The sequence below is a fragment of the Ornithorhynchus anatinus genome, chromosome 1, assembly GCF_004115215.2.
Source record: "Ornithorhynchus anatinus isolate Pmale09 chromosome 1, mOrnAna1.pri.v4, whole genome shotgun sequence".
NCBI classification, from domain to species: Eukaryota; Metazoa; Chordata; class Mammalia; order Monotremata; family Ornithorhynchidae; genus Ornithorhynchus; species Ornithorhynchus anatinus.
Genome location: NC_041728.1, coordinates 108458227 through 108483311, shown reverse-complemented (window position 1 = coordinate 108483311; position 25085 = coordinate 108458227). Strand labels below are relative to the sequence as shown.

The 25085-nt window shown below is 49.0% G+C and overlaps 1 protein-coding gene across 4 annotated transcripts in view; it reads left to right on the top strand.

Moving 5' to 3' along the window:
* The first annotated feature begins 6469 nt into the window (after positions 1 to 6469).
* XRN1 (5'-3' exoribonuclease 1) overlaps positions 6470 to 25085 on the top strand; it is a 108874-nt gene continuing 90258 nt past the window's right edge. For all 4 annotated transcript variants that reach the window (XM_029050976.2, XM_029050893.2, XM_029050817.2 and 1 more), the window contains exon 1: positions 6470 to 6664. In XM_029050976.2, coding sequence (XP_028906809.1) covers positions 6590 to 6664 — 75 coding nt within the window. In that variant the 5' untranslated portion in view covers positions 6470 to 6589. The remainder of the gene's footprint in view (positions 6665 to 25085) is intronic.

Sequence of the window (25085 nt, the reverse complement as noted above, 5' to 3'; positions counted from 1 at the left end):
GACTGCTCTAAATCCAATGGAGAGAAGTTTTTGTTTGATACGGAGGTGGATGGACAACCACTGGAATTTTTTGAAGACCGGGGTGACGTGTCCTGAACGTTTTTCTAGAAAAATGATCTGGGCAGCAGAATGAAGTATGGACTGGGATGAGGTGAGAGAGGAGTCTGGGAGGTCAGCAAGGAGGCTGATTGCAGTAAACCAGAGAGGATAGGATGAGTGATTGTATTAACGAGGTAGCAGTCTGGATGGAGAGGAAAGGGTGGATTTTAGCCATGTTGTGAAGGTGGGACCGACAGGATTTGGTGGCAGATTGAATATGTGGGTTGAATGAGAAAGGGGAGTCAAGGATAACGCCAAGATCACGGGCTTGTGAGACAGGAAGGATAGTGGTTCCATCTACAGTGATGGGAAACTCAGGGGGAGGACAGGGTTTGGGTGGAAAGATATGGAGCTCTGTTTTGGACATATTTTGGACTTCTGGAGACCCTGAGCCATCCGGAGGCTAGTACTAGAGAGAAGGCGGGATCTGAGGCCACAGAGCCTTAGGGGGACTGGGATTTAGAGAAGCAGCGTGGCTTAGTGGAGAGAACCTGGGCTTAGGAGTCAGAGGTCGTGAGTTCTAATCCTGGCTCTACCACTTGTCTGTTGTGTGACCTGGGGCAAGTCACTTAACTTCTCTGTGCCTCAGTTACCTCATCTGTAAAAATAGGGATTAAAAAAAAATCGTGAGCCCCAAGTGGGACAATCTGATCACCCTGTATCTACCCCAGTGCTTAGAACAGTGCTCTGTACATAGTAAGCACTTAATAAATACCATAATTATTATTATTATTATGTAGGCAAAGGTGGGATCTGGGGCTGCTGAGCCGCAAGGGGGCTGGGATGGAGGGTAAGGCAGGATCTGCGTCGTGGCCTAGTGGATAAAGCAAAGCATGGGCCTGGGAGTCAGAAAGACCTGGGTTCTAAACCCCACTCTGCCACTTGTCTTCTGCGTGACCTTGAGCAAGTCACTAAAGTTCTCTGTGCCTCAATTCCCTCATCTGTAAAAGAGGAATTAAGACTGTGAGCTCTATGTGGGATAGGGACTGTGTGCAACCCAACAATCTTGTATCTACCCCAGTGCTTAGAATAGTGCCTGGCATATTGTAAGCGCTTAATAAATACCACAGTTTATCCGGGGCTTCTGAGACCTCAGTTGGTGCTGGAATAGAGAGAAAAGCAGGATCTGGGGTTGCTGCACCAGCTGGGGGTTGGGATAAAAAGAGAGGAAGGCAGAATCTGGGGCCCCTGAGCTGTCGAGGAGCTGGGATGTTAGGGGAGAAGGCAAACTATGAGCCGGTTGTTGGGTAGAGATTGTCTCTGTTGCTGAATTGTACTTTCCAAGCACCTAGTACAGTGCTCCGCACATAGTAAGTGCTCAATAAATACAGTTGAATGAATGAATGAATGAATGGGTCCAGGGCTGCTGAGTCGTCAGGGGGCTGGGATTAGAGGGAAGGCAGGATTCAGCTTCCCTGAGCTATTGGGAGTGCTAGAATAGAGAGGAAGGCAGGATCCAGGGCCACTGAGTCCTTCAGGGGGCTGGAATTAGAGGGAAGGCAGGATCCGGGGCTGTTGAGTCATTGTGAGGCTAGAATTAGGGGGGAGGCAGGATCCAGGGACCCCGCACCATTGTGGGGAAGAGGTAGAAAGGAAGGCAGGATCTGGGGTCGCTGAGCTACCAGGGGGCTGGGATTAGAGGGAAGGCAGGATCCGGGGCCACTGAGTTGCTTATCCCCTCCAACCTCACCTCACTACTCCCCTACTACAACCCAGACCACACACTTGGCTCCTCTAATGCCAACTTACTCACTGTATAGCCATCTCATCTATCTCACTGCCAACCTCTCTCCTGCATCCTGCCTTTGGTCTGGCACACCCTCCCTCTTCTTATCCGACAGGCAATTACTCTCCCACCCTCAAGGCCTTACTGAAGGCACAGCTCCTCCAAGAGGTCTTCCTCGACTAAGCTCTCTTTTCCTTTTTTTCCACTCCCTTCTGTATCACCCTGATTTGCTCCCTTTAGTTATCCCCCCTTCCCGCCGCACTGTACCTATGTACATAACCATAATTCATTTATTTATAATAATAATGATGATGATGGTACTTGTTAAGCACTTACTATGTGCCAAGTACTGTTCTAAGCACTAGGGTAGATACAAGGTAATCAGGTTGGACACAGTCCCTGTCCCCCAAGGGGCTCATAGTCTTATTTCCCATTTTCCAGATGAGGTAACTGAGGCCCAGAGAAATGAAGTGACTTCCCCAAGGTCACACACAGACAAGTGGTGGAATGAGGATTAGAACCCAGGTCCTTCTGACTCCCAGGCCCATGCTCTATCCATTAGGCCATGTTGCTTCCCTTTTTTAAAATTTATTTGTATTGTCTGTCTCCCCCCCTAAATTGTAAACTCACTGTGGGCAGGGAATGTATCTATTATACTCTCCCAAGTGTTTAGGGTAGTGCTCTGCACACAGATTGATTGATGGAGGGGAAAGCAGGATCTGGGGCCTCTGAGGGACTGGGGGGCAGGGATAGAAAGGAAGGCAGGATCCGGGGCCTCTGAGGTGTCATGGGGGAGGGAGAGAGAGGATGGCAGAACCCGGGACCCCCGAGCCGTCACAGGGGCAGGGAGAGAGTGGCAGGACCCGGGGTCCCTGAGCTGTCGGGGGTGTGGGGTGGCGGGCAGTGATATGATTGATTGAATGAATGAATGTAGGGATAACCAGGATCTGGGGCCCCTGAAGCGTCTCAGGGCAAGGAGAGAGAGCAAGGCAGGACTTGGGGCCCCTGAGCCGTCAGGCTGCAGGGAGAGAGAGGAAGGCAGGACCCAGCACCCTGGAGCCTTTGTGGGGCAGGGAGAGAGAGGATGGCAGGACCCGGGGCCCCTGAGCCATCGGGGCAGGGAGAGAAAGGATGGCAGGACCCGGGGCCCCTGAGCCATCGGGGCAGGGAGAGAAAGGATGGCAGGACCCGGGGCCCCTGAGCCATCGGGGCAGGGAGAGAAAGGATGGTAGGATCCGGGGCCCCTGAGCCATATGGGCAGGGAGAGAAAGGATGGCAGGACCCGGGGCCCCTGAGGTGTTGCGAGGCAGGGAGAGTGAGCAGGGCAGGACCCGGGGCCCCTGAGGTGTTGCGAGGCAGGGAGGAAGAGGATGGCAGGATCCAAGGCCTCTGTGCCATCACGGGGCAAGGAGAGAGAGAAGGGCAGGATCCAAGGCCCCTGAGCCGAGGAGGGCAGGGAGGGAGAGAATGGCAAGAGCCGGGGCCCCTGAGCCGAGGCGGGCAGGAAGGGAGAGGAAGACAGGATCCAAGGCTCCTGAGGCGCCGCCGGGCAGGGAGACAGAGGATGGCAGGACTCCAAGGCCCCTGTGCCGTCGCGGGGCAGGGAGAGAGAGGAGGGCAGGACCCCGAATCCCTGAGCCGAGGAGGGCAGGGAGGGAGAGGATGGCAGCGGGGAAGCAGCATGGCTCAGTGGCAAGAGCCAGGGTTTGGGAGTCAGGGGTCGTGGGTTCTAATCCCGGCTCTGCCACTTGTCATCTGTGTGACTTTGGACAAGTCCGTTCACTTCTCTGGGCCTCAGTTCCCTCATCTGTAATATGGGGATGAAGACTGGGAGCCCCATGTGGGTCAACCTCATTACCTTGTAATAATAATAACGGCATTTGTTAAGTGCTTACTATGTGCAAAGCACTGTTCTAAGCACTGGGGAGGATACAAGGTGATCAGGGTGTCCCACGTGGGGCTCACAGTCTTAATGCCCATTTACCAGATGAGGCTAGCTAAGGACCAGAGAAGTTAAGTAACTTGCCCAACATCACACAGCTGGCAAGCGGCAGAGCAGGGATTTGAACCCATGGCCTCTGACTCCCAACCCCAGGCTCTTTCCACTGAGTCACGCTGCTTCTCATAATGTTAGTATTTGTTAAGCGCTTACTATGTGCCAAGCACTGTGGAAAGAGCACGGGCTTTGGAGTCAGAGGTCATGGGTTCGAATCCCGGCTCGGCCACTCGTCAGCTGTGTGACTTTGGGCAAGTCACTTCACTTCTCGGTGCCTCAGTTACCTCATCTGTAAAATGGGGATTAAGACTGTGAGCCCCAAGTGGGACAACCTGATTCCCCTGCGTCTACCCCAGCGCTTAGAACAGTGCTCGGCACATAGTAAGCGCTTAACAAATACCAACACTGTTCTAAGTGCTGGGGAGGATACAAACTGATTAGGTTATCCCACGAGGGGTTCCCAGTCTTTGTCCCCATTTTCCAGCTGAGGTAACTGGAGTGACTTGCCCAAAGTTACAGCTGACAAGGGGTGAAGCGGGCTTTGAACCCTTGGCCTCTGACTCCCCAGGCGCCTGCTTTCCACTGAGCCACGCTGCTTCTCTTGCACCTCTCCTAGCGCTTAGAGCAGTGCTTTCTAGAACAGCCCCCTCTTTCTCTCTTGCTCATCTCCTCTCCCCCCCCGACCCCAGTCCTCTGCTCTTCCCCCTTCCCCTCCTCTCAGCACTGTGTTCATTTGTATATATTATTTATTACCCTATTTATCTTGTTAATGAGGTGTATATCTCCTTGATTCTATTTATCTTGATGCTGTCTTGTTTTTGTTTTGTTCAGTTTTGCTCTGCCATCTGTCTCCCCTGTTTAGACTGTGAGCCCATCACTGGGCAGAGATTGTCTCTATCTGTCTGCTTAGTACAGTGCTCTGCACATAGTAAACGCTCAATGAATACTATTGAATGAATGAATGAACGGTGCTTGGCACATAGTAAGGGCTTAACAAATACCATCGTCATTATTATGATTATTATTAATATTTTTAAGACAGGCCCGGGGGCCCCTGTGCAGTCAGGGGCACTAGAAGAGACCGGGGGGGGGGGGGGGGGGTGTCGCAGCGAGGTCATCGCGTGGCTCAGTGGAAAGGGCCCGGGCCCGGGCTTGGGAGTCAGAGGTCATGGGTTCGAATTCCCGCTCTGCCACTTGTCAGCTGTGTGACTGTGGGCAAGTCACTTCACTGGGCCTCAGTTCTCTCATCTGTAAAATGGGGGTGAAGACTGTGAGCCCACGTGGGACAAACTGATGACCCTATATCTCCCCCGGCGCTTAGAACAGTGCTGTGCACATAGGAAGTGCTTAACATTTTTTTTTTTATTTTGGGAAGGTGGGGGAGATAGAGGGAAAGAGGGAGAGAGAGAGGGAGAGAGGGGGAGAGAGAGAAAAAAAGAGGGGGCCGGAGAGAGAGGGAGGGGAGAGAGAGAGAGAGAGGGAGAGAGGGAGAGGGAGGGAGGGGGAGGGAGGACGAGAGAGGGAGAGAGATAAGAGAGAGAGGGAGAGAGATAAGAGAGGGGGGGAGGGAGAGATAGGGAGAGAGATAAGAGAGAGGGGAGGGAGGGAGAGAGATAAGAGAGAGAGAGGAGGGAGAGAGAGGAGGGAGAGAAAGAGGGGGAGGGAGAGAGAGGGAGGGAGAGGGAGAGAGATAGAGAGAGGGAGGGAGAGAGAGGGAGAGAGATAAGAGAGAGAGAGGAGGGAGAGAAAGAGGGGGAGGGAGAGAGAGGGAGGGGAAGAGAGAGAGGGAGGAAGAGGGAGGGAGAGAGAGAGGGAGGAAGAGAGGGAGGGAGAGAGGAGGGGGTAGAGAGGGGAAAGGGGGAGGGGGGAAAAGGGAGAGAGAGAGAGAGAGGGAGAGAGAGAGATAAGAGAGAGAGGGAGGGAGAGAGAGGGAGAGAGATAAGAGAGAGAGGGAGAGAGATAAGAGAGAGAGGGAGAGAGAGGGAGAGAGATAAGAGAGAGAGGGAGAGAGATAAGAGAGAGGGGGAGGGAGGGAGAGAGATAAGAGAGAGAGAGGAGGGAGAGAGAGGAGGGAGAGAGGGAGAGAGAGAAAGAGGGGGAGGGAGAGAGAGGGAAAAAGAGGGAGGGAGAAGGAGAGAGATAGGGAGGGAGAGAGAGGGAGAGAGATAAGAGAGAGAGGAGGGAGAGAAAGAGGGGGAGGAGAGAGAGAGGGGGGAGAGAGAGAAGGGGGAGAGAGAGAGAGAGAGGGGGAGAGGGGGGAGAGAGAGAGAGAGAGAGAGAGAGAGAGAGAGAGAGAGAGAGAGAGAGAGAGAGAGAGAGAGAGAGAGAGAGAGAGAGAGAGAGAGAGAGAGAGAGAGAGAGAGAGAGAGAGAGAGAGAGAGAGAGAGAGAGAGAGAGAGAGAGAGAGAGAGAGAGAGAGAGAGAGAGAGAGAGTGTGTGTTTACGCGCGCGCGCAGGCGTCGTAGGCAGCGGGATGGGAGGGGGCAGGGGGGCTCGTGCGCCTGCGCGTCTGTCCGGGGCGGGGGGGGGGGGGAGGCGCACGGGAGAGGGGAGGGGCCACCGGAAGCGTAGGGAAGAGGAAGCGGAAGTGTAGGAAGGGGGAAGCGGAAGGGGGCGGGGCGAGGCCGTGATCGGCGGGCGGCGGCGGAAGAGGAGGAGGAAGCGCAGGGGGAAGAAGGAGCCGGAGAAGACGCCGCCGCCTCCTCCTCCTCCTCTTCCGAGCGAGCTGGGGCGCGGGCTGTGCGCCGGGCTTCGTGTGTGCGGGCGGCATGGGCGTCCCCAAGTTTTACCGCTGGATCTCGGAGCGGTACCCCTGCCTCAGCCAGGTGGTGAAGGACCATCAGGTAGGGCCGGGGGGGAGGGGGCACACCGGGGGGGCCGTGGAAGGGGGGAGGGGGAAGCGAGCCTCAGCGCCTACGGCGGCCGGGAGGGGACAGGCCGAGCCGCTTCGCCATCTCTCCCCCAGCCCGGGCCGCGGGCAGCCCGCCCGGCTCCCACCTCATCGGCGCCATCGTCACCACCATCGTCGCCACGATGAGCACGGGCACCTGCGTCGATACTAATGTCGGGATTTCTCAAGCGCCGACTCTGTGCAGGGCACTGTGCTAAGCGCTGGGGGAGCGGCAGGGTCCTCAGGGGGTCCCACGTCAGGCTCACAGGCTTCAGCCCCATTTTAATAATAATAATAATAATGAAAATGTTGGTATTTGTTAAGCGCTGCCTATGTGCAGAGCACTGTGCTAAGCGCTGGGGGAGAGGCAGGGTCCTCAGGGGGTCCCACGTCAGGCTCACAGGCTTCAGCCCCATTTTAATAATAATAATAATGATGTTGGTATTTGTTAAGCGGTGACTAATGTTGGTATTTGTTAAGCACTTACTATGTGCCGAGCACTGTGCTAAGCGCTGGGGGATACAAGGTGATCAGGCTGTCCCTCATGGGGCTCACAGTCTTCATCCCCATTTTACAGATGGGGTAACTGAAGCCCAGGGAAGTGAAGTGACTTGCCCACAGTCACACAGCTGACAAGTAGCAGAGCTGGGAGTCGAACTCATGACCTCTGACTCCAAAGCCCGTGCTCTTTCCACTGAGCCATGCTGTGCAGAGCACTGTGCTAAGCACCGGGGGAGAGGCAGGGTCATCAGGGTGTCCCACGTGAGGCTCACAGGCTTCATCCCCATTTTAATAATAATAATAATAATGTTGGGATTTGTTAAGCGCTTTGTGCAGAGCACTGAGCTAAGCGCTGGGGGAGGCATAGGGTCATCAGGGTGTCCCACGTGAGGCTTACAGTCTTCATCCCCATTTTTATAATAATAATGTTGGTATTTGTTAAATGCTTACTATGTGCAGAGCACTGTTCTAAGCACTGGGGGAAATGCGGGTCATCGGGTTGCCCCTCGTGAGGCTCACAGTCTTCACCTCCCTTTTACAGAGGAGGTAACTGAGGCACAGAGAAGTGAAGTGACTTACCCACAATAATAATAATGATGTTGGTATCTGTTAAGCGCTTATTATGTGCAGAGCACTGTCCTAAGCGCTGGGGTAGATCCAGGGTCATCAGGTTGTCCCACGTGAGGCTCACAGTCTTCATCCCCATTTTACAGATGAGGGAGCTGAGGCACAGAGATGTGAAGTCACTTGCCCACGGTCACACAGCTGACAAGGGGCAGAGCCGGGATTCAAACTCACGACCTCTGGCTCCCAAGCCCGGGCTCTTGCCACTGAGCCACGCTGCTTCTCTAGCACGTCCTGTGGGCCAGGCACTGTGATAAGCACCAGAGTGGAGCCAGGCAAACCGTGGCAGACTCGGTCCTGGATCCTCAGGGGGCTCACAGTCTCAAACCCGTTTCCAAATAATAATAATGACGATAATGAAGGTCGTCAAGTGCCAATGATGTGCCGAGCACTGTTCTCAGCGCTATATCTTAGTAGAAGGTCATCAGGTAGTCCCACAAGGGGCTCACCACCTTCATCCCCATTTTACAGATGAAGTCACTGAGGCCCAGGGAGTAACAATAATGGTGATGACGACGGTATGTGTTAATCGCTTACAATGTGCCAAGCCCTGTTCTAAGCGCTGAGGAAGATACAAGGTGATGAGGTTGTCCCACGTGGGGCTCACAGGCTTCATCTCCATTTTACAGGTGAGGGAACGGAGGCCCAGAGAATAATAATGATGAGGTTGAGGTTGGTATTTGTTAAGCGCTTACTATGTGCAGAGCACTGTTCTAAGCGCTGGGTAGACACAGGGGAATCAGGTTGTCGCACGTGGGGCTCACAGTCTTAATCCCCATTTTCCAGATGAGGTAACTGAGGCACAGAGAAGTGAAGTGACTTGCCCACAGTCCCACAGCTGACAAATGGCAGAGCCGGGATTCGAACTCATGACCTCTGACTCCAAAGCCCAGGCTCTTTCCACTGAGCCACGCTGCTTCTCTGATGATGATGGTCTTTGTTGAGTGCTTACAATGTGCCAAGCACTCTTCTAAGCAGTGGGGGAGATAGAAGGTCATCAGGTGGTCCCATGAGGGGCTCACCATCTTCATCCCCATTTTACAGATGAGATCACTGAGGCACAGAGACTAATGATGGTGATGGTATTTGTTAAGCACTTACGACGTGCCAAGCACTGTTCTAAGCATTGGGGGAGGTACAAGGGAATCAGGTTGTCCCACGGGGAGCTCATCTCGGTCTTCATCCCCATCTTCCAGTTGAGGGAACTGAGGCAAAGAGGAGCGAAGCGACTTACCTAAAGTCACACAGCCGATAAGTGGCGGATCTGGGATTGGAACCCAGGACCTCGGACTCCCGAGCCCGGGGTCTTTCCACGAAGCCACAGTGCTTCTCTGGGCGGGAACTGTGAGGCCCAGAAAAGTGCAGCGACTCGCCCAAGGTCACACAGCAGACAGGCGGCGGAGCTGGGATTCGAACTCGTGACCTTCTAACTTCCCAGGCCCGGGTTCTGGCCCCTACACCACGCTGCTGGCAGTCAGGCGGTCCGTGTGCCGGGCTGTCCCGGGCGCTTGGCGCAGCGCTCCGCGGGCAGTAAGCGCTCACTAAGTACCGTCAGGGGATGGACTGATCGTCAGCGGGGATCCAACGGGCATGGCGGGGCGATGGGCGCGATCCATCCTCCCCGGGGCTTCGGGGGAGACAATCCTCCCTTCAGAGCCCAGGGAGGATATTCCAGAGTTTGCTTAAAAATTAATTTTTACCTGACGCCCCGAGCCCTGGCTTTGTTGTTGTTGTTTGAGCGGGCAGTCGTTGGCACTTCATTCCGATTAGCCAGAGGTCTGGGGGATGGCACGTTTTGCGAACAACGAGCCTGTCTTTGGGCAGGGATTGTCTCTATCTGTTGCCAAATCGTACATTCCAAGCGCTTAGTACAGTGCTCTGCACGTAGTAAGCGCTCAATAAATACGATTGAATGAATGAACAGATCCTAAGTGAATGCGGTTTGGAGAGAAATCCCCGGGGGAACTGAACCCCCACAGGCTTTCGGCGTAAATGAAACTACATTCGAGTGGCTGCTCCGGGTTTTGTTTTCTAGTTCCTTTTATCAAGGACTCCTTTCCTTTCCCATTTGGCAGTGGGTGTTTTTGCCCAAGTTGGACTTGTCAGTATCGTGTTGTTTATGGAGGCAATCTACGGTATCCAGACAAGTGACCTTTTTCTTTATCAGAAGGTGGTTCCAAAGGGGCTGAAATAGCAACAAAAACAACCAGAGCAACAAAAACAACAAATTGGGGAGACTAGTTCCAAGTGACCCTTTTTGAAATTTAAAAATGGTTTAGATGTGGATCTTTTTTTTTTTTTGATGCTGTTGGTGCCTGTCTACTTGTTTTGCTTTGTTGTCTGTCTCCCCCTTCTAGACTGTGAGCCTGTTGTCACGTAGGGATTTTCCCTATCTGCTGCCGAATTTTACTTTCCAAGCACTTAGTACAGTGCTCTGCCCACAGGAAACGCTCAATAAATGCGATTGAATGAATGAATATTTCCACCGGTGATACCTTCCAGGCCGGCTGATTAAGTAACCAGTTATGTAAGGGTGGAAAGTCACTTTACCCCTTTCTTCTCTCGCAGTATTGTGGTAGAGTGTGTAGTAGAGTGTTCTCCACACAATAAGCCCTCAAGTATACCATCGATTGATTGAAGGTTGTGTCTTTTATCAACCCCCTACCCAGTAACTGCAGAGAAATAAAACGAATGAAATCTGCATCATAATTATCTGCCTCCCAAAATCCGTGGATTTCTGTAAATCTATTTACAAGGTTTAGAAGTTTAGAAAGTCACAAATCTGAGAGCAGCTTTCAGCTGTTTGGGTACCCAAACCTGCTAAATTTATCCTAACTGTATTTGCTCACTAGTGTATCAGAGCATTTATAATAGTAATCAAAAGCTGACAGGGGCTACCATGATATTTTGATACTGCCCTGTTTCAAATTGGGCTGTTGGATATTTTTACATAATCACCTTTATTGAGCCTCTCTTATGTGCAGGGCGTTGAATTAAGTCCTTGGGGATCTCAATAGGTATGAGAGAGAGATCCCTGCCCACATTAATTGGAGAGAAAGATGCATTGGTAATGTACAAAGCGGTCAGTCAATCAAAGATATTTGTTGAGTGGCTACTGGGTGTTGAGCACTGTTCTAAAAGCTTGGGAGAGTATACTAGAAATAGTATACTAGAGAAGCAGCCTGGCTCAGGGGAGAGAGCATGGGCTTGGGAATCAGAGGTCATGGGTTCTAATCGTGGCTCCACCACTTGTCAGCTGTTTGACTTTGGGCAAGTCACTTCACTTCTCTGTGACTCAGTTACCTCCTCTGTAAAATGGGGATTAAGACTTAGCCCCACGGGACAATTAGTAGTAGTAGTAGTAGTCTCAATCTAGCAGGTAAGACAAACAATAAAATAAATGAGTAGAATATAAGGATATGAACATAAGTGTTAGGGGGTGGGTGAGAGGCTGAGGAATACGTAAGTGCTTGGATGATGCAGAAGTGCCAAAGAGGCAATGGAGGGACATAAAATGGGGAGGTGAGAGATTGAGGAAGGCTTCTTGGAGGAGATGTGATTTCAGTAGGGCTTCGGTGTTGAGAGAGAAACTGTATGTATAAAAAGTGAAATGAGGTAGTGAGTGAGTATGTTTTGAGATGATAGTTGTCAGGATGTAAACAGGAGAGAAGAAAAATTAATTGGAGAAAACTTCCTGGAGGAGATGGGATTTCAGAAAGGCTTTAATGCTGTGGAGAACTGTGTGAACTGTCCGATTTGCAGGGGGAGGGGTTGAACAAGCTAATAATGATGGATGAGTCAATCAGGGGCATTTTTTTGAGCGCTTACTCTCTGTAGAACACTACTAAGTGCTTGGGAAAGTACAGTATAAGAGTGGGTAGACATATTCCCTGCCTACAAGGACCTCACAGTCTAGAATATTACTAAGAACCGGGTAAATCCGAGTTTACACAGTTCTTATCCCATGCAGGGTTTTCAGTCATAGAGGGAGGGAGAACATATATCTTCTCCCCATTGTACAGATGAAGGAACCAAGGTCCAGAGGGGTTAAATGATTTCCCCAAGGTCACACAGCAGGCAAGTGTCAGATCTCAGACTAGAATGTGGGTCTCCTAATGACTAGACCACTTTAGTGCCCAGAGAGGTGAGGACAAGGAGCAGTGAGTAGGTTGGTTGGGGAGGAACAAAGTGAGGTGTAGTGGGAGAAGAATTGATAAGTAGGAGGGAGAAGACTGACCAAGTCCCATAAAGACAGTGATCACTAATTTGTTTAATCCTGGGAGGAATGAGTAAGGGCCAGAGGTGTTTGAGAAGAGGGGAAATGTGTGCAGAACGTTTTGTTTTGTTTTAAACACTGTTCAGACACTGGGGTAGTTACAAGTTAATTGGGTCCGAAGCAAACCCTGTTCCACATGGGGCTCACAGTAGGAGGGACACTCAGCTAATCCCCCTTTCACAGTTGTGAAAACTGAGGCACAGAGAAGTTAAGTGATTTAATAATAATGTTGGCATTCGTTAAGCGCTTACTATGTGCCGAGCACTGTTCTAAGCGCTGGGGTAGACACGGGAATCAGGTTGTCCCATGTGGGGCTCACGGTCTTAATCCCCATTTTACAGATGAGGTAACTGAGGCACCGAGAAGTTAAGTGACTTGCCCAAAGTCACACAGCTGATAAGTGGCCGAGCTGGGATTCAAACGCATGACCTCTGACTCTTTCCACTGAGCCCGAGGTCATTCAGCAAGGAGCAGGTAGAGCAGGGATTAGAACTCAAGGCCTCGGATTCCCAGGCCCAGGGGTCTTTTCGCTAGGCCGCATTGCTTCTCCTTTTTTAGACGGTTAGTTGGAGCAGCTGCCTGAAGAGAGAGGAGAGGCCGAAGCCAAAGAGATCAGCGTAGCAGAAACCAATGAAACATTCACAGTAGTCAGTTCTCCCATGATGCATGGTCTCAATACGCATTTTGGCTAGAACACTTCTGGGGAATTAGGGAACGACCTTCCGAACATCATGAGTGTGCCTGGATAATAATAATAACAATAATAAAGTTGGTATTTGTTAAGTGCTTACTATGTACGGAGCACTGTTCTAAGCACTGGGGTAGATACAGGGTAATCAGGTTGTCCCACGGGGGGCTCGCGGTATTAATCTCCATTTTACAAATGAGGTAACTGAGGCACAGAGAAGTGAAGTGACTTTCCCACAGTCACACAACTGACAAGTGGCAGAGCTGGGAGTCGAACCCATGACCGCTGACTCCCAAGCCCGGGTTCTTTCCACTGAACCACGCTGCTTCTCTGATGGATCGCAGTACAGTGCAGTATAGTTGTGGGCATATGCCTCATGTTCATCAAGGCAAGCTGTCTATACTCTCCCAAGTGTTTAGGGTAGTGTTCTACATATAGTGCTAAATAACTATCGTTTATTGATTGAATAATGAGAATAATTGCGGGTTTTGTAAGTACTTTGTGCTAAGCGCTGTATTAAGCACTAGGCTAGATACAAGGCAGTCAAGTTGGGAACAACCTCCGTCCCACATGGGGTTCTCAGTCTAGTAATTACTGTGGTATTCCTCAAGCACTTACTATGTTCCAAGCTCTGTTTTAAGGGCTGGAATAGATTCAAGGTAATCAGGTCCTTATCCCACATGGATAGGAGGGAGAACAGATTAGATCTGCCGCCGACCCCTGGACCACGTCCTCCCGTGGTCCTGGAATGCCCTCCCTCCTCAGCTTCGCCAAAATAATTCTCTTCCCCTCTTCAAAGCCCTACTTAAAGCTCACCTCCTCCAAGAGGCCTTCCCAGACTGAGCTCCCCCTTTTCCCTCTGCTCCCTCTGCTCCCCCTCTATCCCCCCTTCACCTCCCCTCAGCTAAGCCCTCTTTTCCCCCCTTTCCCTCTGCTCCTCCCCCCTCCCTTCCCCTCTCCTCAGCACTGTACTTGTCCGCTCAACTGTATATATTTTCATTTCCCTATTTTGTTAATTTTTAATTATTAAATTATGTATTTAATTTCTTTGTTAATTTATTATTTTGTTAATGAGCTGTTCATCTCTTTGATTCTATTTATTGCTATTGTTTTTGTCTGTCTCCCCCAATTAGACTGTAAGCCTGTCAAAGGGCAGGGACTGTCTCTATCTGTTACCGATTTATACATTCCAAGTGCTGAGTACAGTGCTCTGCACATAGTAAGCGCTCAATAAATACTATTGAATGAATGAATTAGATAAGAGCATTTTATAGATGAGGAAACGGAGGTCCTGAGGAGTGAACTGACTTCCCCAAGGTCACAAAGCAGGGGAGAGGCAGAGCCTCTGACTCCCAGAGTTGTGCTCTTTCCCTTAGGCCACAAAGGTTTTCTGTAGTAGAGTTTGTGTGTTTTCTTAACACAAGGTTTGTAAAGAATCCACTCTAATGCATAAATGTAATTTATTTTAGGGTCTTTTTCCCCTGCTAAATTGTAAACTTCTTGAAGGTAGGGGTCGCGTTTACCAACGCTAATGAATTCTCCCAATTGCTTAGGACAGTGTTGGGCACAGAGAATAAGTGTTTGATAAATAACGCAGCGTGGCTCAGTGGAAAGAGCCCGGGGCTTGGGAGTCAGCGGTCATAGATTCGAATCCCGGCTCTGCCACTTCTCAGCTGGGTGACTGTGGACAAGTCACTTAACTTTTCTGTGCCTGTTACCTCACCTGGAAAATGGGGATTAACTGTGAGCCTCAAGTGGGTCAACCTGATTACCCTGTATTTACCCCAGTACTTAGAACAGTGCTCTGCACATAGTAAGAGCTTAACAAATACCATCATTATTATTATTATTATTATTAATGATTGATTGAGTTCAGTGTCTCTGAGTTACTGTGTGTATCTGCCTGCCTGTGCCTCTCCACTGCATTTAAAAAGTACTGATTTAGAATATTTCAGTAGTGAAGGAGTAAGGCTACCCACCCATCTTGGGTGCTAAAAGACTTCAGTCCTAAGGGAGGCCGTTCGTTGTCAGCAGTAGAGACAGTATTCCAGAAGTCTAGGCTGGAAGGTTTGATTCACCCCACAGATCCAGTTCGTCATCAAAACCTGTCGGTCTCACCTTCACAAGATCGCCAAGATCTGCCCTTTCCTCTCCATCCAAACTGCTACCGTGCTGGTACAGACTCTCATAATATCCCGACTGGATTATTGCATCAGCCTCCTCTCTTATCTCCCTTCCTCCTGCCTCTCCCTGCTCCAGTCTGTTCTTTGTTCTGCTGCCCGGATCTTCTTTCTACAGAAGTGCTCTGGGCATGTCACTCCACTCCTCAAAAACCTCCAGTGGTTGCCTATCAACCTTCGCATCAAGCAAAAACTCCTCACTCTTGGCTTCAAAGCTCTCCATCACCTTGCCCCCTCCTACCTCTCCTCCCTTCTCTCCTTCTGCAGCCCACCCCACCCGCTCCGCTCCTCTGCCTCCCACCTCCTCACCGTCCCCCGTTCTCACCAATCCCGCCGTCGACCCCTGGGCCATGTCCTCCCGCTGTCCTGGAATGCCCTCCCTCCTCACCTCCGCCAAACTAACTCTCTTCCCTTCTTCAAAGCCCTACTGAGAGCTCACCTCCTCCAGGAGGCCTTCCCAGACTGAGCCCCCTTTTTCCTCTGCTCCGCCTCCCTTCCCCATTCCCCCTTCTCAATCCCTCTGCTCTACCCCCTTCCCCTCCCCACAGCACTTGTGCATATTTGTATATATTATTTATTACTCTGTTTTGTTAATGATGTGTATATATCTGATTCTATTTATCTTGATGATACTGATGCCAGACTACTTGTTTTGTTGTCTTTCTCCCCCATTTATTCATTCATTCAATAGTATTTATTGAGCGCTTACCATGTGCAGAGCACTGTACTAAGCGCTTGGAATGTACAAATCGGGAACAGAGAGAGACAGTCTCTGCCCATTGACGGGCTCACAGTCTAATGGGGGAGACAGACAAGAACAATAGCAATCAATAGAATCAAAGGGATGTACATCTCATTAATAAAATAAATAGGGTAATAAAAATATATACAAATGAGCATAGTGCTGAGGGGAGGGGAAGGGAGAAGAGGAGGAGCAGGGGAAAAGGGGGGTTTAGCTGAGGGGAGGTGAAGGGGGGTTTAGAGAGGCAGCAGAGGGAGCAGAGGGAAAAGGGGGAGCTCAGTCTGGGAAGGCCTCTTGGAGGTGAACTCGCAGTAGGGCTTTGAAGAGGGGAAGAGAATTAGTTTGGCGGAGGTGAGGAGGGAGGGCGTTCCAGGACCATGGGAGGACGTGGGCCAGAGGTCGGAGAGATAGGTGAGAACGGGACGGTGAGGAGGTGGGCGGCAGAGGAGCGGAGCCTACGGGGTGGGCAGTAGAAAGAGAGAAGGGAGGAGGTTAGACCGTGAACCCGTTGTTGGACGGGGATTGTTTCTGTTGCTGAATTGTACATTCCAAGTGCTTAATACAGTGCTCTGCACAAAGTAAGCACTCAATAAATACGATTGAATGAATGAATGAGGTGCTGTAAAAGTGCGGAGTGTTTGATATGGATGGTTCCCTAGAGTACGCGTGTTTCCTCCACTGTCCCAACTGCTGCCTTCTGACCTTCAACCATTGCCAAGCTATTTCTTGTTCCTGGCACAAGGAATACAACGTATTAGGTACTGGTTTTCTGCCTCCAAGGTAATGAAATGTTGCTCTCTGGCACAGATTGTACCCTTAGAAAGAGACAGGCATGTAGAAGTAAGCGTGCAGCTTTTTATCCATATAAATGCAGTAACTGAGGCCACCAGATTCCTCACACGATAAGCTTATTCCCTAGCATTTTGAACAGAAAGAGGCACAACCTTTTCATTCTTTTAATTATAAAAGTGTTGCGTAGTGTTGCAAAGCAAAACACACTACTGATGTTGAGGGATATTTGACCAACACTTTTGTACATATCTTTCTACTCTTTTGCTTCCCTTGTCAATAGTTTTATTTCACATTCTGCTTCCCCGTCTACTCTGCTTCCCCTGTTTAGACTATGAGCTCCTTGTGAGCAGGGGACATATCTAACAACTCTACTGTATTGCTCTCTTCCTAGCACTTAGTAGTGTGATTGACACACAGTAAGCTTTCAATAAATATCATTAATTAATTCCCTATCTGTAATTTATTTTAATAGCTCTCTCCCCCATTCATTCAATCCTATTTATTGAGCGCTTACTGTCTGTTTGATAGCATTCATTCATTTATTCACTAGTATTTATTGAGCGCTTACTATGTGCAGAGCACTGTACTAAGCGCTTGGAATGAACAAGTCGGCAACAGATAGAGACAGTCCCTGCCGTTTGATGGGTTTACAGTCTAATCGGGGGAGACGGACAGACAAGAACAATGGCAATAAATAGAGTCGAGGGAAAGAACATCTCGTAAAAACCGATGGCAACTAAATAGAATCAAGGCGATGTACATTTCATTAACAAAATAAATAGGGTAATGAAAATATATACAGTTGAGCGGACGAGTACAGGGCTGAGGGGATGGGAAGGGAGAGGGGGAGGAGCAAAGGGAGATGAGGGGAAAAGAGGGTTTAGCTGCGGAGAGGTGAAGGGGGTGGCGGTAGAGGGAGTAGAGGGAGAAGAGGAGCTCAGTCTGGGAAGGCCTCTTGGAGGAGGTGAGTTTTAAGTAGGGTTTTGAAGAGGGGAAGAGAATTAGCCTGGCGGAGGTGAGGAGGGAGGGCGTTCCGGGACCGCGGGAGGACGTGGCCCGGGGGTTGACGGCGGGATAGGCGAGACCGAGGGACGGCGAGGAGGTGGGCGGCAGAGGAGCGGAGCGTGCGGAGTGGGCGGTAGAAAGAGAGAAGGGAGGAGAGGTAGGAAGGGGCAAGGTGATGGAGAGCCTCGAAGCCTAGAGTGAGGAGTTTTTGTTTGGAGCAGAGGTTGATAGGCAACCACTGGAGTTGTTTAAGAAGGGGAGTGACATGCCCAGATCGTTTCTGCAGGAAGATGAGCCGGGCAGTGGAGTGAAGAATAGGGATCCTGTCTACTAGAGTAAGCACTTAACAAATACCATTGATTATCTGGGAATGGAGCTTTGCAGTTGCTGTTAATTGTAGTTCAGTGGAATGATTCATTCGTTCAGTAGTATTTATTGAGCGCTTACTATGTGCAGAACACTGTACTAAGTACTTGGAATGTACAATTCCACAACAGATAGAGACAATTAGGCTTTACAGTCTAATTGGGATGATGAATAGCACCTGTCAACTATCTGGTCTCCTTCTCTCTCCCACTAATCACATCAACTTGCTTCCAGTTAAAAGTTGTAAAGCTTTTTGTGAGAGAAAGGTAGAATTATTCACTATAATTGCGGATTTCAGTTTTCTGTGCCACCACTCTCCTCTTAACCCACATATAATGTGTTATTGTATTTTAATCTCAATGATCTGTTTGCTAAATTATTTTCTCTGTTTAGAAAATTAATTTGATTATACTGTTTAGAAATTGAATGTTTGAGAATAAAATCAGTGATTTACAGGATGTTCTAGTCAAAAAAATTCTAGTGACTGATTCCTCTTAGGGGAATGGACTAATCTAACTGCAGATATCTGGTTTGTTCGGGTTGTTCAGTCTGTGGCTAGGGAGACAAATGAGCTGGTCCAACTTTGTTTTACCTATGCTCCAACTTTAGCGTTACAAATTAGAGCACACACATTTCATGGTGCTCTGTAAATGCTTTCTAATCCATGGTATGTTCATTCGAGAAGCAGCATGGCCTAGTGGATAGAGCTTGGACCTGGGAGTTGGAAGGACCTGAGTTCTAATTCTGGCTTTGTGGTTTGGGGCAAGTCCTTTAACTTCTGTGCTGTTAGTTACGTTACCTCATCTGTAAATGGGGGTTAAGACTGTGAGCCTCATATGGAACATGGACTGGGTCCAGTCTGATTAATTTATATCTACCCCAGCGCTTAGTACAGTAAGCGCTTAACAAATTGAAAGCCTCCAAAAAGCATTGCACAGCTACATTTGACATGGTCTTCGTTTTCCTTGAAAACTCTTTTTAACTTTTTTTTTTAATGCTGTTTCTACCAAGTGGCCGTTTGTGATGATCAAGCCAAACAGGACCTTCAAGTGCATTTTTCCCAATTGAGATTTTTCTTTGGTTTGCACAAATGAACTGTCGTATCTGGGGTGGGGGGGAAGTACTGGATTTTCAATTTTCAACCTTCTCACTGGAAATAGATGCTTTACTCCAGAGCAAGAAGAGTTTTTGCCAACTCCCATAGGGAAGCCTCCTACCACAATTGAGGCTTGGCTACAAATGCTGTAAGGTGCCTTTTATACTTAACTGAATATTCCAGTTTTCAGAATAATGACGGCACGCACCAAGTCAGATAATCAGTGTCATTCGTATTGTACATCATGGTATATGAGTTAGGCCTTTATTTGTAAAGTGTCCATTTCCAGTTTTAGTTGTTAATGATATTTGTTAAGCACTTATTGTGTGCTGGCACTGTTCTAAGCACTGCGGTAGATATAAAAAACCCGGGCTTGGGAGTCAGAGGTCGTGGGTTCTAATCCCAGCTTCGCCACCTGTCAGCCATGTGACTTTGGGCAAGTCCCTTAACTTCTCTGTGCTTCAGTTACCTCATCTGTTAAATGAGGATTAAGACTGTGAGCCCCACCTGGGACAATCTGATTACCTTGTTATCCCCCCAGCCCTTAGAACAGAGCGTGGCACATAGTAAGCACTTAACAAATGCCATCATTATTATAATTATTATTATTATTACAAGGTAATCAGTTTGGACACAGTCTCTCGTACAGATGAGGTAACTGAGGCACAGAGAAGTGAACTTGCCCAAGGTCACACAGCAGAAAAGTGGCAGAGCTGGGATTAGAACCCAGGTCTTTCTGACTCCCAGCCCCGTGCTCTATCCACAAGGCCATGTTGTGAAGGGGGATCTGAAAGAACCTGGGTTCTAATCCCAGCTCTGCCACTTTTCTGCAGTGACACCTTGGTTGCATATCTATCCAGTTGGTTCAGGCAGAACCACCACTGATTTGTTTGCTTGTATTTTTGTTTTGTAATTTCTCCCCCTCTAGACCTTAAGCTTGTTGTAGGCAGAGAACGTGTCTACCAATTCTGTTATATTGTTCTCTCCCAAGCACTTAGAATAGTGCTCTGCACACAATAAGTACACAATAGATACAAGGGATTGAAGGGAGCAGAAGAGGAAAGAAGACCCATTTAAGGGAAGGGAACCAGGACAGACGTCAGAAAAAGTCAGGTTCGTTCTTTCATTCATTCAGTCGTGTTTATTGAGCGCTTACAGTGTGCGTGGCTTGAGTGGGGCAGGCATGAGTGAAAGGACAGAATATCTGTTTCAACAAGATATGGAGAGGGTAAAAGCAGAGGCCCGAGGCTGCAGCTGCAGATAAAATTACCACCTACCGGTGTAGTTAGTCCCCGGGAGTTCACCCATCGAGGCCGAAGCAGGCATCACAGGACTGGGGATTTTCTGGGGAATGAAAAGACATTCACCAGGAAATTCAAGGTTCTGATACTTGCTTGGAAGAGGGGCTGAGTTCACGTGCCTTTGGGTCTCTTCTGGCTCTGTGACACAGTCTGGAAATCGAGGGCTCTGTTCTGGGTCTGGTATGACCTTATGGAAGTTTAGTATTATGGCATTTCCCCCTTGCCCCCCAGATTTGTAGTGTGTGGAGGAGGGAAGGAGAGGGGGAGAGGGTCCACATGTGGCAGTATTGGAATGCCAAGCCAAGGAGCTTCAACTTTTTTACCTTTGAGGGGTTGAAGAAAGCAGTGGGCTGGTTCCCTCTTCCTGGCTTTTGCCTTACTAGTGGCAAAGGGTAAGACAAGGACCCTCCTACCTCCCCCTACAGCAACCCAGCCCACACACTTAGCTTCTCCAATGCTAACCTTCTCACGGTGTCTCAGCGTGGCTCAGTGAAAAGAGCCCGGGCTTGGGAGTCAGAGGTCATGGGTTTGAATCCCAGCTCTGCCACTTGTCAGCTGTGTGACTGTGGGAAAGTCACTTAACTTCTCTGGGCCTCAGTTACCTCATCTGTAAAATGGGGATTAACTGTGACGCTCACGTGGGACAGCCTGATTACCCTGTATTTACCCCAGCGCATAGAACAGTGCTCTTCACATAGTAAGCACTTAACAAATACCAACATTATTATCTCGCTGACGACCCCATTTCCACATCCTTCCTCTGGCCTTGAACGGGTGTCCCCTCATATCTGGCAGACAATTACTCTTCTCCCGCCTCAAAGCCTTACTGAAGGCACATCTCCTCCAGGAAGCCTTCCCTGACTAAGCCCCCCACCTTCCTCTTCTTCCATTCCCTTCCGTGTCACCCTGACTTGCTCCATTGCTTCCCCATTCCCAGCCCCACAGCACTGATGTACATATCTGCCATTTATATTAATATCTGCCTCCCCCCAGCTCTAGTCTGTAAGCTCATTGTGGGAATGTGTCTGTTTATTGTTGTATTGTGCTCTCTCAAGTGCTTAGTACAGTGCTGTGCACACAACAAGTGCTCAATAAATGTGATCGAATGAATACCTTTTCTTTCTCCTAATTAGACTATAAGCCCCATGTGGGACTGTATCTGACCCTATTATCTTGTATCTACCCCAGAGCTTAGCCCAGTGTTTGGCACATGAATGCTTAACAAATACCACAATTATTATTTTAAGAAAAATGATCCAGGCAGCAAAGATTGACCAGGAGAGAGGAGAGTCTGAAGGAACCATGAGGAGACTGATAGAATAATCCAACTGGGATATAACAAGTGCTTGAACGAGCGATGTAGCCATTTGGATGGAGAGGAAGAGGTCAGTCTGGGAAATATTGTGGAGAAAAAACTATCTGCTTGAATATGAGAGTTGAAAGAAGGAGCAGAGTCAAGGATAATGTCAACGATGCAGGCTGCAGAAACCGTTTGGGTGGTGGGGACAACTGTGATGGGAAGTTGGTTGGAGGAGAGGATTTTGAAGGGATGACATTTTGAGTTCAAGGGTTTTATTCCTTTGGTATTTGCTAAGCACTTACTATGTGCCAGGAACTGTACTAAGTGCTGGGATAGACACAAGATAATTGGTTTGGACACAGTCCCTATCCCACCTAAGGTTCACAGTCTTAATCCCCATTTTGCAGATGAGGTAACTGGCGCAGAAAAGTTTAATGATTTGCCCAATGTCACAGAGCGGCCAAGCAGTACAGCTGGGATTAGAACCTAGGTCCTTCTGACTCCAGTGCCCATGCTCTACCCACTAGACCATTCTGCTTATGGTGCCTGCAGGGCATCCACCTGTCCTGGAGGCAATTCACGAGCAGGGAGAGGGGGTGAGAAGTAGAAGCAAGTGAGGAGTGTTGTGAATTGGTGGAATTGGGAGGTGGGGAGACCACCTCATGAGAGAGAAGCAGGGGACACAGTCTCCTCTGGAGTGAACTGGTCTCTAATGGCAGGACGAGTAAGTGACCAGGTCAGTAAGAGGTCACGGACGAAGAGGAGTCTGCCCATAGTGGAACTGGGTTACACAGTTCACAAGGGGGTACTCCTTTAGCATTTTGGCACTCACTCCAGTCCCATAATATTATTATTCTCTTCTATTTCCCCTCTCCCTAGTCTATTTCAACATTTCTTCCTCTCCCCCTATGCCCAAAGACTTTAAGCTCCTTGTGGGGAGAGAGCTCATCTACCAACTGTTGAACTGTACTTTATCAAATGCTTAGTATAGTTCTCTGCCCTCAGTAAATACCACTGATTGATTGATTGATTGATTGAGTCTGGGTTGCAGGATTGTAGAGGGCATGGAACCAAGAGTGGGAGACAATTTTCAGTTGACTTTGTTCACTTTGTTGTAAAGTAGAAAATGTTTTAAAAGAGTAAGTGGAAGAGCTGAAAACTCACCTCCTCCAAGAGGTGAGACTGAGCTCCTCTTCTCCCTCTACTCCCTCTGCCATCCCCCCTTTACCTCTCCGCAGCTAAACCCTCTTTTTCCCCTTTTCCCTCTGCTCCTCCACCTCTCCCTTCCCATCCCCACAGCACTGTACTCGTCCGCTCGACTGTATATATTTTCTTTACCCTATTTATTTTGTTAATGAATTGTACATCGCCTTGATTCTATTTAGTTGCCATCAGTTTTTACGAGATGTTCTTCCCCTCGACTCTATTTATTGCCATCGTTCTTGTCTGTCCGTCTCCCCCGATTAGACTGTAAGCCCGTCAAACGGCAGGGACTGTCTCTATCTGTTGCCGACTTGTTCATCCCAAGCGCTTAGTACAGTGCTCTGCACATAGTAAGCGCTCAATAAATACTATTGAATGAATGAATGAATGTGTTTTGGTGCTTCTCTCATTCATTACTTTTCCCAAATGCTTCTCTGTTCTTTTAAGCCTAGCTTTTCCTTCCCCTCCTAAACCCCAGCATTGATTTTAGGAAATGATGGGAGCTTTAAACCTAGTAGTGCTGACACTAGCCGTCATTTATAGGTTCATTCTGAAGTAGGTTTAGCTGAAAAGGATGATTCCCACAGCCCTATTTGGCATACAGTGCATATACTTTTCTAACCCAGTTAATGCATTTTTTACCTATTGTGAAGATTCGGCAATTATTTTATCAGCATCAGTGGTTCAGTGGTAGAATTCCCACCTAGTCTGGAGGCCTGGATTTGATTCCTGGCCCATGCAGCTAGCTTTGGGGAAGCAGTGTGGCCCAGCGTAAAGAGCACAACCCTGCAAGGCAGAGGATTGGCGTTCTCATCTGCTAGTATAGTCTGCTTGTGATCTCGGGCACTCACTTAATCTATGGTATTTACTGAGCACTTACTGTGTGCAGAGCACTGTACTAATCACATGGGAGAGTACAACAGAGTTCTGTGCCTCATCTGTCAATTATAATAATAATGATAGTGGTGATATTTAAGTGCTTACTATGTACCAGGCACTGTACTAAGCACTGGGGTGGATACAAGCAAATCAGGTTGGACACAATCCCAGTCCCATACGGGTCTCTTAGTCTCAATCCCCATTTTACAGACGAGGTAACTGAGGCACAGAGAAGTGAAGTGACTTGGCCAAGATAACACAGCAGTCAAGTGGGAGAGCCAGGATTAGAACTCATGACCTCTGACTCCCTGGCCCGTGTCCTACTCACTACGCCATGCTGCTTCTCAAATAGGGGTTAATAATAATAATAATAATAATGTTGGTATTTGTTAAGCGTTTACTATGTCCGGAGCACTGTTCTAAGCGCTGGGATAGACACAGGGGAATCAGGTTGTCCCACGTAGGGCTCACAGTCTTAATCCCCATTTTACAGATGAGGTAACTGAGGCACAGAGAAGTTAAGTTACTTGCCCAAAGTCACACAGCTGACAAGTGGCAGAGCTGGGATTCGAGCTCATGACCTCTGACTCCAAAGCCCATGCTCTTTCCACTGAACCACGCTGCTTCTCGGGGTTCAATATCTTCTCCCTCCTTAGATTATGAACCCCATATAGGGCAGGGACTGTGTCTTAGTGTCACCAGGCAGAACCAGCTGCCGGATAATTCTTTCAGCTCATGGATCGGAGAGTTGGAAATGGGTTCACAGACTCGAGGCTTATAGGTAATGGAAGCAGGTTTATTAAGGAGATAGCACAAGGAACCTGCAATAGGTAACCTCAGGAGCAAAGCAATTCCTAGACTAATAAGCACTAAGTCACTGGTCAGCATGGTACCCCACTTCTAAGCAGCTGGTAAAACTGATACCGACTGTCTCCCAGGGGAACCTCTCAAACCACCCCAAACGAGCTTCCTTTCAAGTAACCCCAAATGGGCTACCTCTCAAGCACCCCCAACGGGCTTCCTTTCAAGTCCCCGGGTCAAGTTCCTAGAGTACTCCTTCCTCCTAGCTCCAGCAAGGAGGCCTAATGGGTCTCTCGGCACCACACAGGGTCTGACAGTGGGCGTCCCCGACTCTGGGTAGAGGTGACTTGCCACATTGGTGTGACAGAGTTCCAGTTTTTTACCAAGATTTCATGGAGACCCTTTCCTAGGTATACCTTGCTACTTCCCAATCCTCTTCCCTTCCGTTGGACATATTTGGGGTGAAAAAGGATCATGTGACAAGACCATTTGCAATTTTCTCATTCTGAGTCTAATTGTTGGGTCTTATTACTAACCCGGTGAGCAATAAGTGTTAATGCTTCCTCTCACTCCCTGCCAGCCCCTCCCCATGCCAGTGATCTTAGCTTGGCCAGGGTGTG